The sequence below is a fragment of the Meles meles genome, chromosome 8 (genome assembly GCF_922984935.1).
Source record: "Meles meles chromosome 8, mMelMel3.1 paternal haplotype, whole genome shotgun sequence".
Taxonomy (NCBI): Eukaryota; Metazoa; Chordata; class Mammalia; order Carnivora; family Mustelidae; genus Meles; species Meles meles.
In genome coordinates, this window is record NC_060073.1 from 37,078,060 (window position 1) to 37,102,730 (window position 24,671).

General features: G+C 37.1%; 1 protein-coding gene across 6 annotated transcripts in view; it reads right to left on the reverse strand.

Annotated features, from left to right (window-relative positions):
• ANO3 (anoctamin 3) overlaps positions 1-24,671 on the reverse strand; it is a 456,805-nt gene that overhangs the window by 87,950 nt on the left and 344,184 nt on the right. For all 6 annotated transcript variants that reach the window (XM_046014190.1, XM_046014191.1, XM_046014192.1 and 3 more), the window contains 6 exons: positions 22,908-23,008; positions 17,754-17,798; positions 11,697-11,828; positions 9,244-9,350; positions 7,238-7,293; positions 3,715-3,836 (listed from right to left, as the gene is read on the reverse strand). In XM_046014190.1, the coding sequence (XP_045870146.1) occupies positions 3,715-3,836; positions 7,238-7,293; positions 9,244-9,350; positions 11,697-11,828; positions 17,754-17,798; positions 22,908-23,008 (563 nt within the window). The remainder of the gene's footprint in view (positions 1-3,714; positions 3,837-7,237; positions 7,294-9,243; positions 9,351-11,696; positions 11,829-17,753; positions 17,799-22,907; positions 23,009-24,671) is intronic.

Genomic DNA, 24,671 nt, shown 5'->3' on the forward strand with positions numbered 1-24,671 from the left:
TCTTCTTGTTTCCCACACACAGAACCGTGCTACACCATACTGCTTTTGTGCAAATTAGAAAAAAGTCTACCCTGTTGGTAGATGTTGAGAGTAGATTTGATTTCAGTTTCCATCTGCACCCTTGGCCAGACGTCCTTATGCTAGACACACAGTCATGTCACACCTTCCTCAACAAAGTTAACTGCAGTTTCTGGAGCACATGATTCTTTCCTTGGCCAATGCTGTTCCCTTACTTTGGAAAATTACATTTCATCCTCTTCCCTTGCCTGGCTTGTATGCATCCTTCACTTTACATCACTTCATACAGGAAGCCTTTCCTGACTTCCACTGCTACTCTTGCTTAGATGCCCCTGATCTTGCTCCCATACTGCCCTCACCCACATTTCAGTGTCCTAAACTTAAAACCCTTTATGACAATTAACCTGTCACTCTTCCATTCCTCTCTCTCCCCATAAGACTTCAAGTGCCTGAAAGTAGACTTGTGTCTTCTTCACCAGCACCCACCACAGGGAGTACTGAATGAAGCTAAGGAAATGGATATATTTTATTTCCCTTGAGCTGATGAACACAATTTATATGAAAATGGCAGATGAATAAGACCGTTCTAATGACTACCCAATTGCTCTTTCTTCACCCAGTCTACTGATCATATCAACTGCTATGCAGTTTATAAAGCTCTGGTAAGAAATAACAATTTTTTGAGTTCTCTATGACTATTTGATCTCCATCTTCTAAAAATGGTTACTTAACACAGTTTTGTCCAAGGGATATTTTAAAAATTGGTGTTTTACAATTCATTTAGGAATATTGCGCTGGGCAGTGATTCTTGCCAGGAAGAAAATTCTCTTGGTATTTTTTTTCTGGGACAAGACAATTCTCTTGGTATTTTTTCTTTCTGAAAATAATTCTTTTCTACATCACTCTCTGTATTGTGCCAATTAAAATTCTGCATATTCTACCAGGTATAGAAATATAGTCATCTTTCATTTATCCAAGTTTTTGTTTTTTTCATTGATTTCTCCTTGGAGACATAGATCAGTAGACCATTCACTTCTCATACAACAATAATGTTCTAGTTGAGATAAAAGCTTATCATAGTAACAGGTATTTCAATAAAACCATTTGTTCCTTTTAAACAAGTGTTCCTCTGTGAAGTAGAATAGGTTTTTGCATATATTACTAATATAAGGAAAGGTCTTTATAATAATGACTATAGAGGGCGGCACAGATAATCCCCTTTAAATAGGCAGCATTATACTGAGATTTTAAATTATATACTGTTGAAGGTTAAGGGGAACAACAATATTGTTCGACAGTAGTTTAATCACCTAAGTTACAGGAGATTTTAGATCTGATTCAGGAGAGAGAGAAGCTAGTTCCAGGCCAAGGACGCTGATGGAAACCCCCTTGACCTATAGCACTGGTATTCATAATATTCTAGGATCTCTAGAGGAATCTCAAAAACCATGCCAAGGCAGGGAGGAATTGCTAGGTTGCTACTGGGGTCATTCTTCACTACACCCATAGGCATTCTCTTTTCATCTGTTTTTTATTTTGGTAACAAGCAAGTTCCTGGAGAGTAGGAACATGCTGGAGCGTCATCTGTACTCTTTTATGGCCTTCATCTTGGTTAGGCCCTTCATCTCCTCCCTCTCTTTCTAGCCACTGGAACACAAAATATATAATTTCCGTAAGCAAAGTTTCCCTTCTATGTCAATAGCCAAATAATTGGTAATAGCAGCCACAGAACCCCAGTTATTGAAAATAAAGGTTGCTTGCTGAAATTACCTGAAGCCATAATAGCAATGCGTCCAATAGATAAGAGAATTATTGACACTGAAATGTTTGCTTGAAAACAGCAACTTAATTTTAGTTCCTAATAATAAATGTGATTCTGTGAGTTAGCACATCTCACTGTGTTCACATATCTCTAAAATAACAATTCTTTCCCCTCTCTTTCTCTCTAAATAAAAAAAATAATAATAATACTAATAATGGGGTGCCTGGGTGGCTCAATTAGTTAAGTGTACAACTCTTGAGTTCAGCTCAGGTCATGACCTCAGGGTTGTGAGATTGAGCCCCACTTTGGGCTTTGAGCTGAGCGAGGAGCCTGCCTAAGATTCTCTCTCTCTTCCTCTGCCCCTCACCACTGCTCACTCTATCTCTCTTAAAACAAAACAAAATAATTTTTCACCTGCATAAATAAGAATCTGATAATTTGTTGTGATTAACAGAATTAGAATCAAAGCATCTTGATTTTGGATATGCCCAAGTACTTAATGTCTGAAATGGTTTGGTGCTGGATATTATGATTTGTATATCCAGATCATGTCCGATTCTTTTCCTTCCTGCTATATGCCCCAGGAGGCTCACCTTCATGAACTATATCTCTCATGCTCTTTCTTTCTTCTGGCTTCCTGAGGGGCTTTTGGCTAACTGCAGGTACCAGCAGGAGATCACAGAGTGAGATCTAAGAGATATCGGTGTATTGATTATCCTGACCTTTTCCTTCTTAGAGAATGATCTGCCCATAGCTTCTTTCCTTCTAAGACTGTAGCTTCTGTCAGGCATCCCTCGTTTTTGTTTTTGACAGTTTCTACCAACTGTTCCCTCCCCCTGTTCCTCCAGGCCAAGGTTTGATAAGAGCATCCAATTTTTACTTGTCCCTGGAAGCTTCATCATCATTATCCATTTGCTCTCTTGATACTACTTACACTTCAGCATATACTTCTTTTATTAGATTTTCTTCAGATACCCTTCCTATTCTATCAGTTCCATCAGTTTCCTGCTGGGACAAGGCTGACAGTTATAAGTTATTCTTGATATTTATATTTTATAAACAGTTCGAAGTATCAACATAGATAAACTTATGAATGCTCTTTTTTTCATTCATTTTAAGAATATTTATAGTTCGCTAGAAACTTGATTAGGTCATTTTTACTACGTATTTCCTGGTATTTTTTTTTTAAAGAACAAATTATCCTCCATCAACATTAAATAAATCATGAATATAACAGTATCTGGAGATTAACTGAAATTGAGAGTAGTTACTCACTAGAAATGTGCTTCCTGGAATAGAATAGATACTCACTAAATTCTTGGTTGAAATACAAACATATGTATAGATGCTGTGTTGGTCATTTTCCTCTCTGCTCTCAGATCCATGTTCTGCCTTTCCCTGTTTTGGTTTGTTTCACTGGGAAGTAGATTACACAGGTTCCATTGTAAATTGCTCCTGGTTAAGTTGGATAAGGAGGTGCTGGAAGACTCAAAGACAGAGGCGGGGGGATCATTCCTTCTCGCTTGGTCATCCTCGGGGAAAAGTGGTCATGCCTTCTCCAACACTTTACTTCTCTGTGGACAGTACTAGTGACGGATGGTAGAGCTCCTGGCCAATGGCCCACATAGGTGTCTCTGGAATGTACTTCGTCCCATTTTCCTTCCAACCTCAGGGTTGTTAGCAATCTTCTGCTATTATTAATCTCTGGTTGCCTCACTATTCCTCTCTGATTTCTCAGCTTTGTCAGCTTTGCTCTATAACCAAAGTCCTAAATTAAGTTTCTTTTATTGAAAAGACCTACAGTGGCTTCTTTTTCCCTGACTCCATCCTGAGTAATACAGACGATTTGGTGGGTGAATGAGGTAATTCTAAATCTAGGAAAATGACAACGGAACAGCATAATGTATCTTTCATTATCAATCTGCCCACATTACCTGATTAAATCCAGGGGCTGATGCTTATACCACATTCCCCAGCGTGCCCAGCGCTCATATAATAGATGTCTATTATTCTGAGGTCCATGCGTTTTGATGGGTTGGTTGCTTTTGTAGGCTCCCTGAAACACATAACCAAAGATAAGTTCCCTTAGTAAATTTGAACTAAACAGGAATTGCTTTTACTATTTTTTCCTTACAGAACAGTTTAATAGCATATTGAAAGCTGCAGATTTGGAAGCTTCAGCCCATCACTGGAATGATGTAGTAAATGCCTTTATATATCTCCCTTTCATTGAAAATATTCTGATAATTCCTTAAAAGTCATTTCTTAAAGTCCCTTTTTAAACTAATGAAATCCCTTTCATTTAAACTAGAATTTAGGTTTTACTGTTTGTTACCTAAGATCTTTCAATAAACACTATATCGTCACCATCACTGAGGGAAATAGTTGGAATCATTATTTCAGAAATTAAGAGTATTATTCTACTTTAAAGAAGTGACTCAGTCCCAGGAAATATTTCTTTTATTTACAGAAGCTAAAGAAGAAAGTAAATGTTCAATCAAAAAGTGTAAGAGGCCTAAGTCACAAGTGCTAGTCAAGTTTTTAAGTTCTAGAATCCTTAGACCTTACTTTGGATAATATATTCCAAGACTGGAAACATTTTCAAATTCTTTATATCTCCCTCCAAAAATTGTCATATAGGTTGCAATTTTAGACACATAGAATACATATGTCTGATAGAGGAACAGCTTTAATTTTGTAATCAAAAAGGAGGGGAACAAATATGGTTCCTATTTTCTAAACCAAAACTTAGGACAGAATTTGACAAACTCTCTCTCATTCCAATGTGTGATTCTAATTTTATAAACAGTTTAATGAAATTTAAAACAAGTGGAGTTATGCCTTAGTTTCCTTATGCAGATGATGACAGTAAGAATCAATGTTAATGATTTCCACCATAGAGAGGTTTTACGAGGGCCCACTTGCACTATAAAGCGCTGGGCACATATAAAGTACAAAGTCAGTGTTAGTTAATTTAGGGTGTCTGATACAGTGTGGCCATTGAAAAGTGGAAACCTGTCATTTCAGTGATCCTCGACAACCAGGGGTGTGAGTTCTTTTGAAGAAAGAACACCCTGAATCACAGTCCACCAGGCTGAAAGGAGACACATATGTGGTTTTCACTCCGTGGCTTCCTAGTGAAATGGATAAATTAATTAGGTAAAGATGGAAGTTCAGTTAAAGTGCTGATGGGGTTCAGGGCAGGCTGCCCCAGAATGTGTTACTTTGGCATGCAGATTATTTCTAAGTTGAAAACAATCAATGACCAATAAACTCAAGAGGAGTTTTTTACCTAACCTCTTACCAGCTCAAAATAATTTAGATAGGAAGCCTATAAGAGTAAGGAGAGCTATTACCAAAGATAACTTTTTTACATAAGAAATACTTATCTGCATGACATGGCAAGCAAGCATTTGTTCACCCAACATTTGTTCTTCCAGTGTCCTGTGAATTATCTCCCTCCTAGACCCCTGCCTTCTTCTTAGCTCAGGACAGCATATAAACCTCAATTCCTGATTGCTGGAAGCCTCTCGTGTCTTTGTGGGGATCTGTACATGTGTAATTACGTTTGCTTTTCTTCTATTAACCTGCTTTATGTCAATTTATTAGGTTAGTCAAAGAACCCTAAAGGGAAGAAGAGAAAAGTTTTTCTCTCCAAGTTTTTAAGTCCAAGTTTTCTTCCTTAAGAGATCAAGGCTTTTAAAGCCTAAAGATTAGAAGTTAAGGAGATGAAAGTGAAGTCCAAGATTTCAAGAATGGGCATATCCACCCAGGAAATGTCTGTTTGTTTGTCCAGTTGGACTGATCTGTTAGGGTATACAGCCTGAGATTGGGTAAGTAATGGAAGGTGAACCAAAATCTCAGCTTTCTTTCAGTCACTAATGATAATCTTTTTAAAATACCTGACTTTACTTCCCAGTCCCAGTGGGCAGACACAGGCACATCCTGGGTCTTGGGGTCTAAGCTTAGAAACCCTAGTAGGTCATTGTTCTAATTCTGCTCAAGAACCTCAACCGTACTGTTCTGGGTTGACAGTGACACCTGGTGGCTTTAAGAGAAAATTGCAGTGATGACCCTTGTTCGCCCACGTGTTTCCAGTCCTGTTCAGAGGACCATGTGCACCCAGTGACCACCCCTCCACATCCTCATGATCAGTCTTCAGAGAAGAATAAACAGGACTATTATTTACAACCTATTCCAAATAGGTTTGAAATTTCTTACAAGAAAATGTCAAACGAACACAGACTAGTTACGTAGATGAAATTACTCACAATAAGAACAAACCATAAAAGCTCTCCTGGGGCCTTAGATTTGCTAGTCTGAACACTGTACCACTTACCAACTACGTCAAATCTGACATCGTGGTTAATTTCTCTGAGCTTTATTTCTGCATCTCTATAGTGAGAAAATAATATCTACCCCTCCAGGATTATTTTCAGATTAATGGAAAAATATATGCACAAGGCCTGTTGCATGAAATAACCTAACATATTACCCATTATTATTATTATTATTCCCATTCCTACAGCAAGTAAGATATTCATAGCACAAGGAATAGATGCATTGGGGTCTGGCATCCTGGGCTCAAACCTCTGTCTTTGATACTTAATTTTTCTGGGCCTCAACGACCTAGCTATAAAACAGGGTTATTATTATTGTCTCTCTCAAAGGGTTGCCCTAAGGATTAAATGAGATAATCCATATAAAACACTTAGCTCAGTGCCAAACAGGAAGTACACAATGTATTTTATCCTTTATGAATTTTACTAGATTGGAATTCCTCAGGTATAGTGGTTACACCTTGTAAGTACTCAGCCTTTATAAATAGAAGTGATGGGTTCTGAGATTGCTGACCTCAAACCTCTAAAGACTCCCTTCTTATTTTAAAATGCGAACTTGCCTTAAACAGAATATACTGTGAGTGTGTGTGTGTGTGTGTGTTGGGAGAGGATGCTCAAAACTAATTCAAATGTCATTCATGACTCAGTAGGCAGAACTCACCACAGTCTGGAGCAGGTGTTTCTAATTTAAAATTGGTAGACAGGTAACAACTTGGCTGAGAATTAAGTAAATAATGGGCTGTAGGTTTGTGTTGTGGGTTTGTCTTAGATTTTCAGACATCTCAAAGTAGTAGGCATAAGCCAGAACTTGCACTGTTTGGGAGTGGTGTGGATCCCAAGGTGGGTCAAGTCAGAGTGATTGAACCATGTCCCTAAGTTCCCTCCAGGGCTGGGACTCCTTACAAGGGAAAAATTGCACTAAGGTTCTGGAGCACTGTGCCCAGTGTGTAACCAGAGATCATAATGGGGTCTGAGAAAGGCCCAGGGCCACTGACTGACCGAATCCTCCTGAGAGAGGGTGGTTACATTTTAAAAATAAATAAATAAAATAAAAGAAGGATCAGCAATGAGCATGAGAAACTTTTTTCCCCCAGTGGAAATTGTATTTCAAAATTACCTCGTGAGGGGGAAAAGCTGCTATATATGAGCCATTGTTTATAAGTTTACAGATACCTGGAAAGAGAAACAAAAGAACAGTTTTTGAGTCAGTTCAAATGAAGACTTCCCTCTGTAGCAACATATATAAATTTGGGAGAACAAATTAATTTTAAAAACTTAACCCAAATGACACCCATAGCCACATCACCTCTGAAGGCCGAGGGCTATGAAAGAGATTGGTACTAAAGAATCTATTTGTATTCTTACAACATGAGTCAATGGAGATTTGTAAGGTGCCAACACACGGCACTTTACCGTATCATGAAATATGAAGCATTTTAATACCCATTTATTTGGGATCACATGAACCTGGAGCAAATATTTTTTTCTGCCTCAAAACAACAACATTTGGGGCGCCTGGGTCGTCAGTGGGTTAAGCCTCTGCCTTCGGCTCAGGTCATGATCTCAGGGTCCTGGGATCGAGCCCCGCGTCAGGCTTGCTGCTCAGTGGGGAGACTGCTTCCCCTCCCCCCTCTCTGCCTGCCTCTCTGCCTACTTGTGATCTCTCTCTCTCTGTCAAATAAATAAATAAAATCTTTAAAAAAAAAAAAAAGAAAAAAACCACAATATTTGGTCAAGAAAACAGAGGAACTCTCCACCCACAAAATGTCTCTAAATGATATGGATTTTGAGAAGTCTTTAATTAATACTGAGCCAAGGAGACATGAATATCAATATGTGACACTTCTTAAAATCTCCTCCAGCTCAGCCAGGGTGTAGTGAAATGGACATTCTCATATTGTCCCGGCAAGATTGGGAAACCTTTGGAGAATAATTTTTGTTACAGTTTTATTTATGTTAGTAAAGGTTAAGAAATCATTGTATATCTTACAGTTTTATTTATGTTAGTAAAGGATAAGAAATCATTGTATATTCAAAATTGGGGAATCATTTAACTATCATGGTACAATTAATTATACTAGGTACTTGGTAGATGACTGCAATTTGATGAATGCTTATAATAGAACTTTGTACAGCTATTTATAATGTTTATAGACATACCAAAGGGCTTGAGAAAATACTGTAAGTACTTTTTTAAAAAGACAAAATTGTAAACACAGCATGATTCTAATAATGATGAATTATACATCATATTCAACACATCGTTACTAGAATCATGCAGGTTTACTATATATACATTCAGTATGAATGTGTGAGAGGGACAAACTGAATTCATGGATTTTTAAAATTGTATTTTATGGGGCGCCTGGGTGGCTCAGTGGGTTAAAGCCTCTGCCTTTCGCTCAGGTCATGATCCCAGGGTCCTGGGATCGAGCCCCGCATCGGGCTCTCTGCTTGGCAGGGAGCCTGCTTCCTCCTCTCTCTCTCTCTGCCTGCCTCTCTGCCTATTTGTGATCTCTATCTGTCAAATAAATAAATAAAATCTTTAAAAAAAAAAAAAAAAAAATTGTATTTTATTATTTTATTGTTTTTTAAAAGATTTTACTTATTTATTTGACAGAAAGAGAGAGAGAGAGATCACAAGTAGGCAGAGAGGCAGGCATTGAGAGAGGGGGAAGCAGGCTCCCCGCTGAGCAGAGAGCCTATCCCAGCAGCCTAAGATCATGACCTGAGCTGAAGGCAGAGGCTTAACCCACTGAGTGACTCAGATGCCCCTAAATTTTATTTTAATACTCTTTGTGTTTATTGTATTCTCTACAAAGGGCATGATATCTTTATAGTCACTTGAAATGTCATATTTTTATTTTTAAAGACTATGTAAGGACATAACACTATCACCTAGACATATTTTTATTTTACATTCTGGGTTTATTTTTATTTCTTATTTAGAAAACTGTTTTATCAGAAGGCTGAAAAATAGAATGTTTAGAATTTGTGTTCAACGCGTTATATCCTCATATTTAATGAATGAAGACAAAGCTTCAAATGTGAAAATAAGTATTTCTGGATATAGTTAGTAACAACAAATTCTACCTTCTCTGTATTTTTAATTAGTGTTCTTACCCACTTTTGATATTCCATTTTCATATTTCGTGTGCTGTAGCATGTGATAGACTATCCTGCTTCGAGTAGCATTGCTGAAGAATGTGTCCTTATTGTTTATTATGAAGCTGTTAAGATAAGGGGATTGGTTTTAATATTCAAAGCAGAGCCCAGAGTCCAGCAACAGTTACAAGTTTCTAGGTAGTCATCCATCTGTTTTCTCCATTAAAACTAATGCATGAGAAATACAGTAAGTCAAAACCATCCTCTTAAAAATAAATCAACTGGCAGAGACAAAATACATTTATAAATCATACAGGCATTATCAAATATTCATTTAAAAAGCTTTCAGTTTATAGGGGAGCCTAGATGTCCTCTTATTTCTTGTTTAGCATGAAACAGGGACAGCATTAAATTGCCTCCCATAAATTCTGTACTACCTTAAGCAATGTAATTCCAAAGAGAACACATTAAAAATTCATGTCATTTCCCCATATCACACCTTCCAGGCTAACATTTCTTGTTTTCAGAACCTCAGTGTTAAGCAGAATTCTTCCTTCCCCTTCATGCCCTGTACTGTTCCCACATAGTAAAAGCTGCAAAGAGAAACAGTAATGAGAGCCACTGAGTGGAGAGCAAAAGGGTGATCCTGACAGGGAAGGGGGTCTATTTCAGCCTTTATTTTGTAATATGCTGGGATCCTCAAAAAAAATGGAAGCATCCTGGACCTTACTCAATTTCTGACAGTTCCTGGTTCCGGGTGCTTTATCTCTGTGAGTAATAATCAGCCAATTTTCCCCCCAGGCACTTAGTACTGAAGTATTAGGTCTTTTGTGATTCTTGTTTTCTTTTTACCATCCATAATACAGAACCAGTCAACTTTTCTAACTGAACTGCATCTATCTGGCTTTGAACTACCCTACTGTTCTGGGTCTCAATGCCTAGATTACGAGAGAGGAATGTCCTCTCTTAATCGGCCGCCCAATTTCCCACCTGACTTTTCAAGCACAGCTCTGGTTCTTAGAGCACTCCCACTACTAATGTGTCAACACTACACACATAATCAAATTTCTTATTTTCCTCTCCGGCTCTCTATTTTTGTATTTCATCCTCTGATTTCCTATAGCTCTGACTTTTTGCATCTGATAGTCAAATTGTACAATTTATCACACCTCGAAATGTTACATTTCTTTTCCTTGGGATTTTCTCTGTCTCTGGTATCTTTCCCCACCTCCCTCCACATTTTTACTGATGGAGAGTACTATCTCCTTCAAAAAGGCTTCCTAGATCCTTTCCTCTGGCTGTAGCTTCTCCCTCTCTTATTAAAAAAAAAATGTGCATTGTATTTGTATTTTTCCTAGCAGGTTGATTTTACTCTGCTTTTTTTCATGGTATCTGTATGCATGTCCATTTTGGTAGCTTCCAGCATTCTGGTATTGTGCTTTTTAGTTTTGTACTTGGATGCAACAAGTTAACACAGATGATTGGTGTCCTGTTAATTCTCAGTATCTGAAGCAATGTCCACACAATTCTTTCATCATCAGATTGATGCAGAATTCCCTGAACAAATATTTCTCTAGATGACTAAGTGCCCTTTTTTCATGGAGTTACATTATGGAGGGAGGAAGCAGATGGTATAAATAAACAAATTGTAGTTGCTGTCTTCACAGTATTCACAGTGTAGTGGAGCAGAAAAAAATGTAAACTAATAAATAGAATAGGGTAAATATAAAGATAGGCACATGCACAGTGTGGAATGTGGGACATTGAAAGGCAGGATGAAACAGATAGCCTGAGCACCAAACATGTTATAGGGGCAATAATCAATGGGGAACTCTCTCCTCCCACATATTTGACTTAATTCATTAATTTCATCCTGCCTTTCAACATCCATAAAGACAGGGACTGTGTCATAGCCTCAATCTGTATTATGCAGAAACTCAATAAATACTGGTTGAATGAACAAAGGAATAGAGACAGATATGCTGGTATGTAGATGGATAAATATGCAACAAATCCCTAAAAAATGTCCCATTTATCTTAGTTTGATACATTAGACTAAAGTCTATTAAACTAATAAATACATATTAATTAAATATAAGTATATATAATCATTTATTAATTGGAACAATCCATTATTCAATAATGCTATTTAATAGCAATGTTACTTTAACTGGGTAGCTTACCACCATTGTAATTATTTTGAAAGAACTGGGACCTAGACTATCAGCCCATAAGTTTACCATTAATTATTCATTTCTTGAATTTCTCTAAATCAGCTGATAAGGAATTAATAGTGCTATCTGAATACTGTTCACAAATTAAGTGCAAAAAACATTTTAATAAAATGAGGCACTCTCTGACTTACTTGGCAAACAATGGAACTGCTCCAAGGTATTTTTATTCTATCAATAACTCCTAGAAAATGAACGGTAACAAACCAGGTGGTGGGAGAAAAAGAAACATGAACTTACTGGTGAATCCGTGCGCGGCTGAAGGGGCCGGTATAGCAGTCTGACTCCTGCAGGTTTGGGAAAGCTGACTTATCAAGAACCATTGGGTTTTGGGACATCCATTTTTTTATTCTCCTAAAATAATTCTGTACACTGGAACACAGTCACATGAACTAGATTAGGTTGCATTCCAGAGCCGTGCCTACCTTCTATACCATTCCGATAAAAGAGGTCCAAAAAGACACACACACACCCACACTCACACCCACTCAAAAGCATTTCTCCTGCTCCCTCACAAAAGAAATAAATTCCAAAACAAATCAAATCTTGCAGTTGTTTAAACTCTTTCTGTGCAACTAGGTTATCCTTATAAGAAAAATTTGCGGAAAATGTTTTTATTTTTCTAAGATTTTATTCATTTATTAATTTGGCACAGAGAGAGAGATCACAAGTAGGCAGAGAGAGAGGGGGGAAGCAGGCTCCCTGCTGAGCAAAGAGCCCGATGTCGGGCTCAATCCCAGGACCCTGAGATCATGACCTGAGCCGAAGGCAGAGGCTTAACCCACTGAGCCACCCAGGTGCCCCTGGAAAATGTTTTTAAAGAATCATTATACATAAAGATGGTGGTAGGAAAGAACATAACAAAAAAGGGGTATGACACACTTATCGAAGTTGTGAGTGCATAGATGTATGTATGTATACCGGTATATGTAGCTGTAGATCATTCCTGGATTCTCTGAAACCTCTACAGCCATGTGGCTCTAAAGTGGAGACTGAGAGGAAGTAAATGTCTACCACACACTTTGTTGTGTGAGTCCCAGCTGTGATGGAAACAGCAGGGGTTTGGGGGAAGCAGCAGGGGTCTTGGCATCAAGCAAAACCCAGTTCAGGGGCTCCTGGGTGGCTCAATCAGTTGGGCATCTGCCTTCTGCTCAGGTCATTATCCCAGGGTCCTGGGATCGAGCCCCACATTGGGCTCCCTGCTCAGCGGGAGGCCTGCTTCTCCCTCTCCCACTTCCCCTGCTTGTGTTCCTTCTCTTGCTGTCTCTCTCTGTCAAATAAATAAATAAAATCTTAAAAAAAAAAACAAAAAAAACAAAAACAAAAAACCCAGTTCAAAGGCAGCTTGGCACCACAGTGGCTGTGTGAACTGACAGATGTTATTTAACTTCTTGCCTCCACTTCCTCACTATTTAAAAAAAGTGGGGGCGCCTGGGTGGCTCAGTGGATTAAGCCGCTGCCTTCGGCTCAGGTCATGATCTCAGGGTCCTGGGATCGAGCCCCGCATCGGGCTCTCTGCTCTGCAGGGAGACTGCTTCCTCCTCTCTCTCTGCCTGCCTCTCTGCCTACTTGTGATCTCTCTCTCTGTCAAATAAATAAATAAAATCTTTAAAAAAAAAAAAAAAAAAAAAAAAAAAAAAAAAAAAAAAGTGATTTTGTTAGAGATTTCTAAGTTGGTGTCTTACTTCATTTTTAAAAAGATTTATTTATTTATTTATTTAAAAAGGGGAGAAGCAGAAGGAAAGGGAGGCACAGAATCCCAAGCAGGCTCCACACTGAGCTCTATCTCACAACCCCAGAATTACGACCTGAACTGAAATCAAGAGTTGGACGCTTAACTGACTGAGCCACCCAGGCGCCCCTGGTGTCTTATTTTAAACTTGACCCAGGGTGGGCCTACTGCATTCCTAACCAGCTAATATTCTGCATTTGTACCCAGCTCCTAGGGGATGTCCATGCTGCTATCCATTGGGCGCACTATGGGTAATGGGTTTAGTACAGACACCAGATACGTGACATTAAGATACTGTTTCAGGAAATCTTACATCAGGAGTCTTTGGTCTCAACTTTAGATTACAGTCATCACCCAGTTCTTACGTATATATACTGATTGGAATCATATTTACTTTACAAAGAAAAGCGAGTAAAAGAAAGAGATATTGAATCCAGAGATTGATTCTGAAAACCTAATTCCAAGTGACTATAATAACAATTGTGTTTACTTAAAAGAACTGCAATATTTACACACTATTTATGAGGTTCTATCTTTGTCGATTTTTGGCCCCTTCCACAATAGTAAGAATCAAAGTAGCAGAACAGGACAGTTTCCTAGACAAGTACAGTGGATCTTAATATCTGTTTGTCCAATGCTGTGTAAATTTTTAAAAAATTTAGTATAGCAATGTGTAGGCAGCTAATAGTGTATCTTTTTTTTTCCCATTTTATTTATTTTTTTTGCTAATAGTGTATCTTAAGAATTATTCCACTCAAGTCTATTATGGTAAAATTACGATGCATAATTTGAAATAACAATGAATTCCTGATGTAAAGTTCAGCATGTAGAGAGTTTGGACCTTTAAACCTCAAGTCACTTTTGGTTTTAGAGGGACTAAAGCATTTCTTTCTAGCCTAAAATAATAAATGGGAAATATTTGAGGTGTTCATTTTGCTTCTTCTCACGATAACAAAAGCCTCTGAAATCACAGAGTATCTCCGTATTTCAGCGACTGGTGCACAGATATTTATAAATCACTGAATGGATTATAGAGCCATTACTCCAGCTTTTTAAAGTTGGCACAATGAGGAGCACAGGGGAGGGAGGAGGTGGAGGAGGAGTCTTCCGGGACTGAATTTGCCGGTTATTGAAACTGAGGCAAACATTTTCAAACTTTGAGCTTTAGGTTCTTTATCTGGAGAGAGGAGAAGTGATTTTATCTGTGATTCTATCTGTCCTACCTTACTAAGTGTCAGAAGAATCAAATAAAAGGATACCTTCTGACTGCTCTTAGGAAATGTTGATGAACCACAGTTCCTGAGGGCCTATCTCTGACAACATACAAACATACAAGAAGGGGAGGAGATTTTTAAAGACATTAATGGAACAGAAGGGCCTTCAGGGCACTCTCATTTTTTATAGAAATAAACACTATTATAATGTAGACTTTTCATATACTCTTTCTATGAAGAAGTAATTGATTCTGATAGTGCAATGTGGTCAGACCTGGTCAGTCCAGGTCAGGCCTGGACTGAAATCATGGGATGTAAAGTTCTAGATTATTATTCAACTTCCTTGATTCTTATCCAATTTTCTCATCTCTTAAGGGAAGAGATATTTCAAGAATTAAATATGTAACGCCTGCATCCCCAGTGCTAAGCACCCAGTAAGCACTCAATGCTTATGGTAATAACAAGGAAAGAGAGTATTACTACTCTCTCTACTACTACCAGTCTCTCCAACATGTCACCAATATGATCTAATGCAGTGTCTACACTCTACCAAATCTTTGTCCCCTTGGCCATCTTGCAGACTCAAGATTTCATGGCATATTGTGAAGATGACTTCTAATGGAGTTTTAAGTTCCTTGGCTGAAATCAATGGGAAGCAGAGAATTCTATGGAAATAGAAAAAAAATCTGGATTTTTGGTCAGAGCATCAGCTCTACCCAAACAGCTGTGAAATCTGGGGGAGGAGGCGTGGGGTTAGTAGAGAATGGTGATAATGGTTATTTTTTCTCCCGGATCTGCAAAACTAGTTACTCTTTGGTCTGCCTCCCCAAAGGGTCATTTTGAAGATGTTTTGATAACCGAATATGAAAGTGCTTGGTAAACAAGTGATAAACAGCAGCAGCAATAAAACCATAGCCATTTCCTATCAACCTGCCAGAAGAAATGACAGTCTTCAAATGCTGGATAATTGCCCATACATTATTCATCACCTAACGTTTACTGCTTAAGATATCTAAGCACAAAACATCTTTCCCACTTCAAGAAAGGAAAAGCACAAGTGGAATATAAGTGCACATAATTGATTTTCATTTCTCTCTTGCCAATTGTCCTCAAATTAGGTTTTTAAATTTTATAACAATGGTCCCCCCACACACATACACACACGGGAGGTGGTGCAAAGGGGGACACTTAAACTTTCTCCAAAGTTACAGTTTAAAAAAAAAAATCAAAATCAGTTATTTCTGTAAGTGAAAGTCTAAACTCAAGCAAATAACATGACATCATTTTTCTCAGTTTAATATGTCATATACTGCTGTAAATGACCTCCCCAGGGATTTGGTATCCTTCCCATATGCATCCAGAAAGTCAAGGAACAAAGAAACTATTTGTAATATGTAAATTGTAAAAAGGTAGGCTGTAGTAATGTTTAAAGTATTTTAATAATTATTTGGAACATATAATTGAATTTTCATTTCATGAAATTAAACAGAAAATAATAATAAACACAAAAGATAATAAAACATATGATACATAATACAGTATTTATTTTTCCAGCCTACTTTAAAGTTTGACCAAAATAGAAAAATGTTTTCTTTAGAATTTAATAGATACGTTTATCATGCATTCTTAAACACAAGTGCATTCTAAAACTAAATTATATAATGTAGAAATTTGTTGCCATTTTAATATACAGGATTTTACTCTCTGCTGGTCTCTGAAAGAAAGATGCTTGTTTATCAGAAAACCCACTAATTATACAGTAGCAAAATCTCACTAATTCTATCGAGTTCACTGAACCTAATCCAAAGCCATTTTATCAACACATCAAATACAATGCAGGCACATGCAGAGAAGAGCAAACAAAACCCTCTGCAGTTGTAAATTCATATATTTTATTTCCAATGACTTTTACTTTATTATATAAAATTAATTTGGGGAACCTGATATACAGACTAGGACCAAATATACACAAGGGGAATGATAAAAGTTCATTTTAAATCTGAGCATGTTAACCCAGCAAGCAGAAGAATCTGACCTGGCAGAGGAACATCATTAATAATTTTAGTATTTTAAAGATATTTTTAAGTACTAATTCCTTTAATATTCATTCTAACTTCAAGTCCCCTCCTCCCCCCGGTTATTTACTTTTCTTGTTGCCTGTTGCTGCCACATCTAAGAGAGAACAATATTCTCCTCTCCTAAAATGAAAAATTTTCCTAAAGCTCTAAATCATATTGGGCCACTTGCTCTGCTAAAGGAACCAGACTTGCGGACTCCTTTCCTAAAATGTCCTGATGTTCACACTATAGGATTCCTGTTTTGTGTCATTCTGCATGCAACATGCTGCAGCGTTATTCCATAGAGTGTACTCCATCACATTTTGTTTTCGTTAAATGATTCTTTTGCAATGAACAGAAAAACACCGGAGTATAAGAAGCCTTTTGTTTTTAGCATCCATTGAATGGAAGCTCATTTTCCTCAGTGAAATAGGGCCAAGGTGATTCCGGTGGGAGAGATTCTCCTGTCTCAGGGTTGTGGTTTGGTAAATTCCTTGTCATAGCTACTGTTACCACAGTAGGCAGAGAGAAGTTTTGAGATGAGGCTCTTGAAAATGTATGTTTTCGATATTCAGATAAGACAGGCAGCTCAGCTGGTGAAATAAGAGCCGGCCTGGGATCCAAGAGATGCTGTGTGGCCTTGGGAGACCACTTCGTCACTCTGGAGGCTGGTCTGTCCTTGACCACCTCTGTCAAATAAGAGATCTGGACTGAATGATCCAGAGGTTTCTGCCATGTCTATTCTTTTAGGACTCCAGTGGGTCATCATTTGCCCATCAACCCTGATTTTATAACTGTTTTTAAAATTAAGATCTCCTGAGATGCTAACTTGCAATTAAAATCCCCTTCTCACAACATCATATCAAAAGATGATTGCTGGGACATCTGAGTGGCTCCATAGGCTAAGCGTCTGCCTTCAGCTCAGGTCATGATCCCTGAGTCCTGGGATTAAGCCCCACTAGAGGCTCCTTGCTCAGCCTCTCTGTCTGCTGCTCCCCCTTCCTTGTGCTCTCCCTCCCTGACAAATAAATAAATAAAATCTTAAAACAACAACAACAAAAAAAGAAGATTGCAGGAATGGCAATGGTAAATAGAAAAAAAAAAAGAGAGATGATCTGGTTTTAAACATTGTGTAATTTGGCATAAATAATTTTGGAAATCTTTGAACAAATCAACAAAATTTTCTTCCTAAAATTTACAACTGCTGATATAGGTAATTGAATGTTTTCTTTTTATTGCTTTTGCCCAAATGACAAATCATTTTAAATAAACAGATAACATATCACCCACTGACCTGCCCATTGATTTGTTCCTCCGGTCAGTGTAGTAGCATTTTTTCCTGAAAAATAATAGAAATAGGTGGGAATAGCCATGTGAAAAAAGAGAAACCAGTGAGTGACAACTTTCAATCATACTGAGTATATTAACTCCCCAACTTCCACATACCTAAGATAAGAAATAAGCCAATATAATAGTAAGGCTTCTGAATGTATGTTGTCTTAATTTCAGACTTTAAGTTTCTAATAACAAAAAACTTTGATACTGGGTGCAATGTATAAACAATGAATCTTGGAACACTTTAAAAATAAAATGAAATTAAAGAAAACTTTGATAAATAGGTCACTTTTGAATATTTGACTTTTAATTCCATTTTTTGAGTCTGTCTTCTGCTACCAATGCATTTTAACGGGATCATTTGCTTATATGAAGTCATGCATTCTTCCATCCATCCATCCATTTATTTGTATTTCTATCTAAACACATATGCAGTACGTAGCTATTCTGTGAGCTATGTTAAGGTATAACCATTAAAAGTGTAGAGAAAAAAGGAGGGCATCTCCCTCAAAGAGCCTCCTTTACAGTTGAGGAGATAAGTGATAATTATAATTGTGATAATGCAGGAAAACAGAGTGCTAAGGAAGGACCTAGGAAGGGATCTCAAATAGTTTTTGTAGATGAAGGAGAAAGGAGTCAGGAAAACCTTCCCCGAGCATGTATTATCTGTGTTGAATCTTGAGGTAGGAGTGGGAGTGGTCCTCTGAATAAAGTACGTGGGACATGGTATTCTTGACAGAGGCAGCAGCATGTGAAATGGGGCTACAGGAGCAACACCAAGTATTTTCAGATTCAGGAAACTGCAGCTACTTTGGTGGTCTCTGGAGTACAAAATTGCAAGTTGAGCACAGTGATAAAAGAGCTGGCAGGGATGATGAAGAAGGCACAGATAATGAGGCGTCTTACCACTGACTCTAAGGTTTTGGGATAGAAAGCAATGGATGAAAAACATTGAGTGTTTTAATTAGGTGTGTAGCATGCCTGATTTTAGAGAATCCAAAAGTTTGTGACAGAGGATAATTCATCTCCTTAAAGATTCTTACCAGGTCCTCATTTTGGAGCTCAGAAATCTCATAGTCAACGCCTTCTAAAATGCCTTTTTCCCCACCCAACAAAATCCATTTCAGAGGATCAGTAAATCCCTCCCTCTGTGGCATCCAGAAAGCAGAGCTGAGTCAGGACAATCGATATTTGGTCTTAACTGTGTTATTAACTGCTTAGAAAACTTGAAAACCTGAACTACCATATTTCATGGCAAACACTAGTTTTACTGCTAAAAAATGTATTTTTTTCAGTTGTCCCTGACATACGTCAATACTAAATTCAAATATGAGATTTCAAGGCTTGCCATGTCTATCCTAAACTCATTTAAATATCTTCCCCTTCATTTTTTCACATATACAGAAAATTCATGTGCATACATAATTCAATCCCCGTTGGAATATAAACCATCTTCTCTCTGAACTGCGTCTATACAGATTGTCTTGCACTATTTCATCATCATTATATAACTGATAATGGACTATCTTCTATAGGACATTGATCCTCTTGAAAGTAGTGGTTTTAGGGGTGCCTGGGTGGCTCAGTGGGTTAAGCTGCTGCCTTCGGCTCAGGTCATGATCTCAGGGTCCTGGGATCGAGTCCCGCATCGGGCTCTCTGCTCAGCAGGGAGCCTGCTTCCCTCTCTCTCTCTCTCTGCCTGCCTCTCTGTCTACTTGGGATCTCTCTGTCAAATAAATAAATAAATTAATTAATTAATTTAAAAAAAAAGAAAAAGAAAGTAGTGGTTTTATTTCATTTGACTTTGTATGCCTGCTGTATATTTGGCACACTCTTTGATAAATAGCAGGTGCTCAGATGGCTGATGAATAAATGAAAGAGTCTTTGTTTGATTACAGTTGCATTTATTTCCTTCAATGCCTGAGATCACTTTGCACTTAATATTAACATTTACTAAATGAGGAATTATTTTTTTAAGCTACAAATATAGAAATTAGTTTAAAGCAGTTTTTTGCACCAAAAAAAAATCTAGAAGTGTTATACAGAGGAGATAAAAATTATTATTATCAACCACAGATACAGTAAGGAATATTGCAAGGGGACATTTAGACTTAATACTAGTCTTCATTTATCTTTATTGCTGCCAGTTCAAAATTTCTCATAAACTTTTTTTTATCTTTGAAGTGTTTGGGGGACAATAAGGAAAAAACAAAGGTAGAAAGCCACAAAGGATGAATATATACACTTTTTAGACCAATATTATAAAAGCAAATAAAAATGAAGAGACTCACTTTTCCTAATTAACTAACACTCTATCAGTCAAATTCACGATGAACTATGTATGACATTAGTGTTGGGTCCTCTTGCTTGAGGACTGGTTGTGGCTTATCTGTTTGGCCATATTAAAGGGTGAGATTTCTTTCAGTCTTTGCAATCACTAAGCAAACTGCCTGTGATGTACGTCACATTTTGATTTAATGCTTAGGCAATAATACAAGCGTTTTCTTTCTCTTCTACTTATGTGAAGTTTTCTGGGTTGGGGGAGATTTTGTTTTTTCCCCTAAGTGTATTTTTAATCCATGACGTCAATAATAACTTGCTCTTTTCCTTAATTCTTCTTCATAAGTGAACCAGCAGGACCAAATCATTTTCTACCCATAATCCTCTACCCTGCACTTTATTAACTATATATTGTTCATAGACAGAGCTTTCTTTATTTTCTCCCAATTTTTCATTTGAACGATTCTACAATTTTATACCTTGCATCAAGGCAGCATCTATCTCCCTATCTGCTTACCCACCTATTTACAAAAACCACTCAAAACTGTAAGTAAATAAAGATGTGAAGCACTGTTTCCAAACCAGTGTTCCACTCATCCCTGCGGTCACGAGTGGAGATGCCTTCAGGGCCAAGGGAGATGGGCAGTCACCTGGGCAGAACCCTGGGTCCCCACCTTGTCGGGGAGAACAGCTCCACTTTTACGTATTTCGTGTGTTGGGCTCCCTGGCTGTTTTTGTGTTATTTATTTTTGAGTGAAGTGTTCTTTGCATAAAAAAGTGATCTAAATTTAATCCCAATTGTGATGAAAAATTATACTTAATGGTTTAAAAATATCTCCCCCACCCCATATCTGCTATGTTTAAAATATTTGTGGGAGAAGATTAAGAATCCCATCAAGGAGCTCAAACTGAGAAGGGAGGGGATGACTGAATCATCTTAAAATATGTTTGACTCTTTTATTATGAAAGGGGTAAGAATGAATAGGAACCACCCTTGAAGCAAAAGAAAAATAACGAAAGCAGGACTTAATATTTCTGGAATGTGGAAGACACAAGCTCAGTCTCTGCTGATAGAAGAAAAATAAGAAAATTTGAACTATTTTCATCCTCTGAAATTTTCTTGGGTAGTTTCTGAAACACCAAGTCTAATACATAGACCATATTTACTTCGTAATAATAATCAAAAAAGGGAAGAGTTAGAAGATTTAAGTATAAAGTTCTCTATATATATTTAAGCAGAGAATTTACATAAAATGCTTAAGATTCCTGTTCATACAACAGTTTCTCCTTATTGTGTGGTGGGTTATAACTCTAATAATCTTTTCTGTATACATTTGCAGGTTTTCTTTGTGAAATATAGTATGTAGGTTTTAAAACTGAATACATATGTGGGATAACCAAGCATGTATAAGCTTTTTTATGCATAAATCTTTTAAAAATTCTTGTCCTAAAAAGAGATATCTGTTTTTTTCCTATTTAAGTTCTTTGTTATTGTATATTTTAATTTTAAGGCAGGATATATGTTCTTGAATTTGATAACAGTCGACAATTGGAAACTGAATCAGCCATCATAAAAACACTTTGCCACTTAGTTTATGCTTGTATAGCATTCTCATATTTTTTATGAGGCAAAGACTATGCCAAATTTCATGTGTACCTAATAAATACATGAGAAGTTAGTTACTAAGGAGTTAATGTTACATCTATTATTTAAACTGATCTGGAAAATGTTCCAAGAAAACTCTGTGTTCCAGTATTTGTCAAACTGTCTTCCCAAGAACACCTACATATTAAGATTTTAAAAAGTCCTATCATCAAATGGAAAGGGTGTTTTGTAAAACCAACTCTTGAAATGTATAAAAATGGTCAGAATTATTAAAATATTAAAATTGCTAAGACAATATTTCTTTACCATCTGCATCAGAATCCTGTGGGATGCTTATTAAAAATGTATATATCTTCTGTTCTAGAATTTGTATGCCATAATCCCTGGGGGGAGGGCTCCAGGAACCTCATGTTTACTAACTATCTCAGGTAATTGTAATGCACTCTAAAGGCAGAATGAGAGCCACTTCTCTAAAAATTCCTACAGGAAATAAACTTACTGTTCAACTCAGAAATTCAGAAACATATTTGCTCACAAGATATTTTTCTCTTAAGAAACTGTGGAACTTCCAAATTAGTATTCCTTTGATACATTTTTGAAAATGTTGCATATTAGTTCTAATATTTATATTATTATATCATGAGAATTTCAATGGAATTTTTCATAAGTTTTAGTAATGAAGCAATTGTAAACATTATTTTAAAAAACATGTCATAGGGAGGCACGTGAGTGGTGCAGTCAGTTAAATGTCTGACTCAAACCCATGTATCCTCTGAGATTGAGGAGAGATCTAAGAGATTATGTGGTTGAACTGCAAGGAATGATTCTTGCCAACTACTGTACCAAGAGAAACACCCTCTGTATTTACAAATGGATGCTACATATACATCCTGCCTTCCACAAAAACAGTGAGAGTTTATACCCATCCATATGAAATAAGAACTGAGACTGATCTTGGAAACAGTAAGTCAAATTCTGAAAACAGTCATTTTTCCCTCCCTCTAGGCCAGTCCTCCTAGAAATATTATAAAACATCCAAGGGACCATAAATTTTATCACATTTGGCAAACATATTAGAAGGAAAGAAAAAGTGTCCACGATATTCTAACATTTGGAAGTAAAAGCTCTGTAGAAAGAGTTAACATTTATTTCTCTAAAGTTTTGCAAAGAGTATTAAGACTCGTCTTAATACACACTGAGGTAGAGTAAAGTAAAATTTGAAAATACCTGAAGGGCATCCTGATATTTAGCCTTTCTGCATACTTGCACAGCGTATCCCATGGAATGTGAATTTTAATAAACATGATATCGGGGTTTGCGACAGCTGGCTGCAAAGGATAGAAAAGGCAGTTATCATTTTCTAGAATCAAAGTTGATGATATTGTGCCACAATTTGATTTGGAAAGAAAAAACACTGTCACCTTGTCACCACATAAATCATTGTCACTGATTTAAGCAGCATTTATATGAATAAAAATTTGTAATGCAGAAAAACCTTCATAAAAATGTAATAATGCCATTGCATATAAGAATAATTTTTCTTATACTGACTGTTACCAAGATCTGGAATACCCAACCAGAAAAATCATGAGCCAGTTAGGAATCTGAAGTTATTCTTGTTGGAAGTTTTATCATCATTCTGCTCAGAGGGAACAGAAAACACTGACAGTAGCCACTAGTCATTCATTGATTCATTCACTTACTATTCTATCAGATTTTGTTGAGTAACTACTACCTGCTAGGTCCTATGAAAATCCTGGGGGGAAAATGGAGTATAAATCATACAAGTCCATGACCTCACAGAGCTGTCAAATTTGCACACTTACTTTAACCTTTTAGTTCTGAAGAATTGAAGTGTCTTTGATCCACACAAAAGGTTGTTAAACAGAGTCAAGTGTGCACTGAAATTATTAATGGGGCTTTTAATAAAATTCTAATTCTTAAAAATTCCCAGAATTGAATACTGTTACACTGAAAAAATAAATAAAATGGTAAAAAAAATTCCCAGAATTGGATTCCATTGTTCTGAATATTTTGTTCATACTACTAATAATCAGCTGCATTTAAAAAAAAAAAGATTTTATTTATTTATCTGACAGAGAGAGAAATCACAAGTAGGCAGAGAGAGAGGGGGAAGCAGGCTCCCACTGAGCAGAGAGCCCAATGCCAGGCTCAATCCCAGGACCCTGAGATCATGACCTGATCTCTGCCGAAGGCAGAGGCTTAACCCACTGAGCCACCCAGGTGGCTTATTTTCTCAAGGTCCTGTACTATCTGAGGCCCACACAGCAAGGAGGATGAATGTGACTATTCTAGGACTGAATTCCACAGAGTTTATCCTTCAGGTGGTTATTGATGCTAATATATAAAGGAACAATTGTGTTTTGCTTTCGCTTAGCAAGGCTGCCAGGTTAGACACAGCTGGACTCTATTTGATTAGCACTGTTCATTTAAATTTCAGATAGATGGAACTTCTCAAGAAACATAATCATCTTAAAAGCTCAGAAGTATGGAAGAAATTTATCATTTTAATTTAAAATCACATATATTATATAATTAAACTGTACAGTTTTATGTCCACACATTAATATATTCATAAATTTATAATCAATACATTATATCCAAAATATAGCCCTGGGGGTGCCTGGGTGGCTCAGTGGGTTAAGCCTTTGCCTTCGGCCCAGGTCATGATCTCAGAGTCCTGGGATCAAGCCCCACATCAGGCTCTCTGCTCAACAGAGAGCCTGCTTCCCCCTCTTTCTCTGCCTGCCTCTCTGCCTACTTGTGATCTCTCTCTGTCTCAAATAAATAAATAAAATCTTAAAAAATATATATATATAGGTTATATTTTAGGTGTGGCTGATTTCATAAGTTTGCAGAACAGTATTTCAAGAATATATCACCAATATTTTAAAGAGTATTCTTAGAAAACCATGGGGCAATCATCTGACTGATACTCAGATATAGGGGGCATCATTGCCATAGGGCAGG